General features: G+C 57.2%; 1 protein-coding gene across 5 annotated transcripts in view; it reads left to right on the forward strand.

The window, feature by feature from the left end:
• Positions 1 to 6,000, forward strand: part of RAPGEF3 (Rap guanine nucleotide exchange factor 3) — a 29,473-nt gene extending 23,473 nt beyond the window's left edge. For 4 of the 5 annotated variants that reach the window (XM_088836952.1, XM_055395110.2, XM_055395108.2 and 1 more), the window contains 10 exons: positions 1,041 to 1,138; positions 1,519 to 1,644; positions 1,813 to 1,994; positions 2,268 to 2,358; positions 2,496 to 2,546; positions 3,428 to 3,515; positions 3,861 to 3,925; positions 4,370 to 4,424; positions 4,519 to 4,590; positions 5,593 to 6,000. In XM_088836952.1, the coding sequence (XP_088693078.1) occupies positions 1,041 to 1,138; positions 1,519 to 1,644; positions 1,813 to 1,994; positions 2,268 to 2,358; positions 2,496 to 2,546; positions 3,428 to 3,515; positions 3,861 to 3,925; positions 4,370 to 4,424; positions 4,519 to 4,590; positions 5,593 to 5,711 (947 nt within the window). In that variant the 3' untranslated portion in view covers positions 5,712 to 6,000. Of the gene's footprint in view, positions 1 to 1,040; positions 1,139 to 1,518; positions 1,645 to 1,793; positions 1,995 to 2,267; positions 2,359 to 2,495; positions 2,547 to 3,427; positions 3,516 to 3,860; positions 3,926 to 4,369; positions 4,425 to 4,518; positions 4,591 to 5,592 lie in introns of those variants that run through there. The other variant, XR_008681793.2, reaches the window with a different exon arrangement.

A 6,000-nucleotide genomic window follows, 5' to 3' on the forward strand; every position in this document is an offset into this window, starting at 1 on the left:
TCTGTTTAGAGCACTGGTTGTTTTTATGGACACCTATACTGCAAGGAGATCCAACCAGTCCATTCTAAAGGAGATCAATCCTGGATGTTCATTGGAGGGACTGATGCTAAAGCTGAAACTTCAATACTTTGGCCACCTCATGAGACGAGTTGACTCACTGGAAAAGACTCTGATGCTGGGAAAGGTTGGGGGCGGGAGGAGAAGGGGACGACGGAGAATGAGATGGCTGGATGGCATCACCGACTCTGTGGACATGAGTTTGAGTGTACTCCGGGAGTTGGTGATGGACAGGGAGGCCTGGCGTGCTGTGATTCATGGGGTCGCGGAGAGTCGGACACGACTGAGCGACTGAACTGAACTGAACTGAACTGATGTCAGTAATCAGTATTTTATTACAAACTCCCTTATTTGTGTATATTTCCTTGCAAGTCACATACATACGTTCCTACACTACTGCTACGTGATCATAGAGCAATACACAAGCAAATGCAAAACAGGTAAGAAAAATCAATATAAGTGCTAATATTTTTTTTCCTGGACGCATGGAATGGTCCTGTGTACCGTACTTTGGAGGCTACTGGTCTAGGGACTGAGGAGTCAAACATGACTGAAAACACAGTCCCAGTCCACAAGAGCTGATGAAAATCCACATGAAGATTTCTCTAAGGCATTTCCCAATTTTCAAAGGGCTTGTATATGTATCATATCCTTATAGCCACTACTTATATCAATGACTTCATTTGACTTATGAGTAGTCACGGGAAGTCTTGGTGTCTGCTTTTGACAAAGGAGGAAGCTGGGGCTCAGGGAGGCTCCAGCGCTGCCCAGTGTCAGCCTGTCTCACTAAGACTCCTCTCTCATTGTCTGCAGGCAGTGCTGCCCCTGTGCGTGTATGGGCATGCGCACCTGTGCATTTAGAACACCTGCCTAGGACTCCAGTGCCGCTATTGGGAGATCTCTTCCAGCCTCCACCCCGCCTCCGGTTGCTCCCAGGCCTCCCTCTCTGTCCCCACCCAGCACAGCCTCTGCTCTCTTTGCAGATGCCATTGGCCTGCAGCCAGATGCCCGTGGTGTGGCCACATCCCTGGGGCTTAACGAGCGGCTCTTTGTTGTCAACCCACAGGAAGTGCATGAGCTGGTAGGGCCAGGCAGGGTGCCAGGGACCCGGGAAGGGCTGTTTTGGGAGTGGTACGGGTGGGTGCTAGGAGAGGGCCACATGGAAAGGAGAGCAGGACCTGGCTCTGGCTGCTCCTAAGGAGGAAGAGAGAGGAGTGGGCCTCAGCCAATAGAGGAAGTCCCAAGGGGAGAACTGTTGGGAGCTCTCAAGTGGGAGAGGGGCCCCAGCACTGGGCAGCTGTCAGGGCATGCCTCCTTGGGGAGCCCCTCCACTCCCTGCAGCACCCCTGCCCTCCTGACGTTCCTCTAGCCCTGGGCACAGACTTTTGGCCCCAGATTCTCTCCCCCCACCATGCCCCCTGGACTCCCCAGGCAACCCTCTGAACTCTCTTCCACCTGCAGACCCCACACCCCGAGCAGCTGGGGCCCACTGTGGGCTCTGCCGAGGGGCTGGACCTGGTGAGCACCAAGGACCTGGCAGGCCAGCTCACAGACCACGATTGGAACCTCTTCAACAGCATCCACCAGGTGCTGGGGCGATCGGAGAGGAGGGGAGGGGAGCGGCGATGGGGACGCCAGGACCCCCTGCCCCACGTGCCGGCCTCGTGTGCTGGACGCCCCGCCCCGCGTGCCGACCTCGTGTGCTGGACGCCCTGCCCTGTGTGCTGACTTTGCAGTGCTGCCCACCCTGCCCAGGTGGAGCTGATCCACTATGTGCTGGGCCCCCAGCACCTGCGGGACGTCACCACCGCCAACCTGGAGCGCTTCATGCGCCGCTTCAACGAGCTGCAGTACTGGGTGGCCACGGAGCTGTGTCTCTGCTCCGTTCCCGGCCTACGGGCCCAGCTGCTCAGGAAGTTCATCAAACTGGCAGCCCAGTGAGTGCCTGTGGGCTGGGCGGGCTGGGTGGCAGAGTCCCACGGTGCCTTTACTTAACCCCCCCGACCTGTGGTCGGTGTATGGCCAAGTCTCCCACCCTCGTGCCTGCCTAGGTCCCCTGGAGCCCCTGCCTCCCGACAACATACAGCCCCAGCCCCTACAAGTGCAGCACTGGTCTGGCCCGGTCTTGTGCTGTGGCGTGGGGGTGGTATAGGCGTGGGGCTCTGCGCGTGGCTGCTTCCCCTGAGGGTCTCTGGGTCTTCTGTTCACAGCCTCAAGGAGCAAAAGAATCTCAATTCCTTCTTTGCCGTCATGTTTGGTCTCAGCAACTCAGCCATCAGCCGCCTGGCCCATACCTGGGAGGTGAGTGCCATCTGCCGGATAGGTCAGGGTCTCCCACCCTTGTCCTGAGTCAGGCCCCTGCCTGTCCTGGGGGTCCTGGCTGGGGATGGGGCCCGCACCCCAGAGCAGTGACAGCCCTGCCTGCCTCTCCTTCACAGCGGCTGCCCCACAAAGTCCGGAAGCTCTACTCGGCCCTTGAGAGGCTGCTGGTGAGTGCCCCCCGCCACCCGCCACCCCGGCCCAACCCTCCGCTTCTTCCCCACGGCACCCGTCTGTCCTTGGTCACTTTTCAGGTTTCCAACCCTGGGTCAGGGCTGCTTCCCTTTGGCCTGTGAGTCTGGGGGCTGGCTGAGAAATGCGGTGCTTAGCACTGTGGGGGTCTGTGTAATGTATTCTGTGCCTCAGCAGGTGTATAGGGGCCTGTGTGGCATTTGCTGCAGCATTTGCTGGCCCTGGGGTCTGAGGTGCCAGAGGACCATCAGGGGGGTGCTGACCTGCCTCAGGACTCAGGAAGCAGGTCTTGACCCAACTCCCATGGTGTTCTGGGGTCTGTCAGAGGCCCCTCAGGAGACTCAAGGAGCCTAGGCCAAAAACTGAGGCAAGAGTTGAGGAGCTGAGCCCTCCACTCCCAGGAATTGTAGCAGGGGTAGCGAAAGGTGTATAGTTTTCAGGAGAGAGCGCGTGCAGGCTGCTTTCATTAGCAAGGCTCCAAGAGCTCCTGAGGAAAAAGTTCTCCTGGGGCTGACGATGTTCAAAGGGGTGTACCCACTAGAGAGAGAAGGAGAGAGGGAGAAATAGGGACAGAAACGAGTTTTTCATGACTCCTCAGAACCCCTGTGACAATGTCCATGAGTGTCCTGGGGGCTAGTTGGAGGCCAGGAGACCACGTCCTGCAGCCTGGCATCACAGCTCCAGGCCCCTCTGCCTGCCGCACAGCCTGCCTTGGGGAGATCTGGGGCGAGGAGGCTGAGCTCCAAGGAGTGGGCGCACGGCCTCTCCTTGGCGGGTGGGCGTTTGCTTTCACTGTGGCGCGTGGTAAGTCATGGTGTGCGGGACCCTCCCTCTCTCACTGTGGCTTCTTCCCTCTCAGGACCCCTCGTGGAACCACCGAGTGTACCGTCTGGCCCTCACCAAGCTCTCCCCTCCCCTCATCCCCTTCATGCCCCTTCTTCTCAAAGGTAAGGGCACCAGCCCCTGCCGCCCTGCTCCCATCCCATCTGTCCCTGCCCCAGAGTGTCCACCTGACCCTCTGGGTGATTCCACTGTGCCAGCGCCCTGGGGCCACAAAGGTGAACTAGGAGCTCACCAGATAGCAGAGTTAAGACATGCAGACATTAGATGGCTGATGACATGAGGCCTAAGAGATACAAAGAAATTGCTCCAGGAGGTTAGCAGGGAGGAAGAGGGCCGCATGGTCGGGGGAGGCAGGCCCTCACCTTCCTGTTATTGGCCCCTCACCTTTCCTTCGCTGCTGGGAGGGGAAGGAGTTTGGGGACCTGTGAGCAAAGCCCATCTCTTTGCAGACATGACCTTCATCCATGAGGGAAATCACACACTGGTGGAGAATCTCATCAACTTTGAGAAGATGGTGAGTCCAAGGGGAGTGGGTGTCTGAGGCTGGAACAGGTTGGAGGCTGTGACGATAGCTTTGGAAGGGGCGGGGGATGGGAGACGGTCCAAAGTTGCTCTCAATAATATAAATATGAAGACTTCCTTTAAAATAGCCCCTGCCTTACTCCACTGCATGCCCTCAGAGGATCTGTCTCCACCAGGGAGTGCTGGGGTGATGGCCTCAGCTACCTCGCCCTTCAACCGGAATCCCTTCCCCACCAGACCTCCTCCTCTCTAAGCCCTCCCTAACTTCTGTCTTCCCATTGCCTGGTTCCCGCTGGGTCTTTGGGTGAGCTGGGGCATAGCAGGCACGGCCCCATCTCCTACAGCCGCTGGTGCCTTGGAGCACTTCAGCTGTCCCCCAGGCCAGGTCAGGGCCCTGTCCCTCATATCAAGTCTCGTGTCCTTGCTTGGCCCCCAGAGAATGATGGCCAGAGCTGCGCGGATGCTGCACCACTGCCGAAGCCACAGCAACGGTGAGAGGGCAGATCCCTGGGGGGCGCCCCGAGTGATGTCCCCTTCAAGGCACCAACTTGGTCTCCTCTCACTGACTCCCCCCTCACCCCCCAGTGCCTCTGTCACCGCTCAGAAGCCGAGTCTCCCACCTGCACGAGGACAGCCAGGCGGTCAGGGTTTCCACGTGTAAGTGAGGGCAGGAGTGGGTGTTGACAAGCTGGCCACGGCTGGCTGGCATTTACAGGCACATCCATACATGAAAGGGCTTCCCCGGTGGCTCAGATGGAAGAGAATGTGCCTGCAATGAGGGAGACCTGAGTTCAATCCCTGGGTTGGGGAGATGCAGTATTCTTGCCTGGAGAATCGCATGGGCAGAGGAGCCGGGCGGGCTACAGTCCATGGGGTTGCAAAGCATGATGTTGATAATGGTTCATAACAGCTCTATGAAGTAGGTAGAGTGTTATCCCCACTTAAAGGTATACAATGGGCTGGAGCCTTGAAGAAACAGGTGGAAGCCGCAGTGAGGTCGAGCTGGCTAGATAAGCAGTTAGACAGAGCTGGGACCCACGTACTCCTACTCCAGACCTGTGTTCTTTTAATTGGCCTTCAGTTTATGTGAAATGGGATTAGTAGTAATCCACAGTTCATACCACACCGTCATCATTACCTTACTTTATGTATGTATCTATTCTGAACATAAGATGAGCCTTTCTGGACCCAAGCCAAGCTTGAGCACACTGACAATAACTTCCATGTCCCTAGTGGTGGTCCCCTGTCCTGTCCCCTTGCCCCTCCCCACCCAGGGAAACCACTGTGCTGAATTTTGAGTTACCCATTTCCTTGTTTTTTAAAAATACCTTTATCGTATGTACGTATAATAAAATATACATATACATATATCTTTAAAATATCTCATATATATATTACGACAACAAAATATTCTTTAGTTTTCATTGTTTTTGAACTTAGTAAAAGGGGTATTAAGCTGCATATAATTTTGGGACCCGTTTTCGTTAGTCTGTGCTGTTGACCACTGTGCTATTCTGTCCCAGATAGGGGGTGGGGTGTCTTCTAGATTGGCTGTGGGAAGTGGCAGGCTGGGTGGCACAAGGTAGGAGGGTCGATATGCCTCTTGGAAGGGGGAGAGGTGGGCTCTACAAAGTGCTGACCGCCCTCCCTGCCCCCTAGGCTCGGAGCAGTCCCTGAGCACCCGGAGTCCCGCCAGCACCTGGGCTTACGTCCAGCAGCTGAAGGTCATCGACAACCAGCGGGAACTGTCCCGCCTCTCCCGGGAGCTGGAGCCGTGAGGAGGGGCTGGGCTGGAGCAGACACTGGCCGCCAGGAGAGCCCGGGGCGCGCCAGGCCAGGAGGCCCACAGGCTGGCCAAGCCGGGCAGGGTTCTCCAAGGACTGGACCTGAGGCCCGGGAGCGGGCAGCATGGAGGCACCCGTCCCCCGCGATGACTGGTGGCCAAGCAGGACCTGGGAAAGGGACGAGGTGGGGCCCACGGCCAAGGAGTAGGGGACAGAGAGGCCCTGGAGTGAGTGGAAGAGCAGAGCGTGTTCTCTCTGTGTGTTCAATAGAGAGCTCACCACA

Source organism: Moschus berezovskii, chromosome 6 (genome assembly GCF_049115385.1).
Source record: "Moschus berezovskii isolate FMDL1 chromosome 6, NW_MosBer_1.0, whole genome shotgun sequence".
NCBI lineage: Eukaryota > Metazoa > Chordata > Mammalia > Artiodactyla > Moschidae > Moschus > Moschus berezovskii.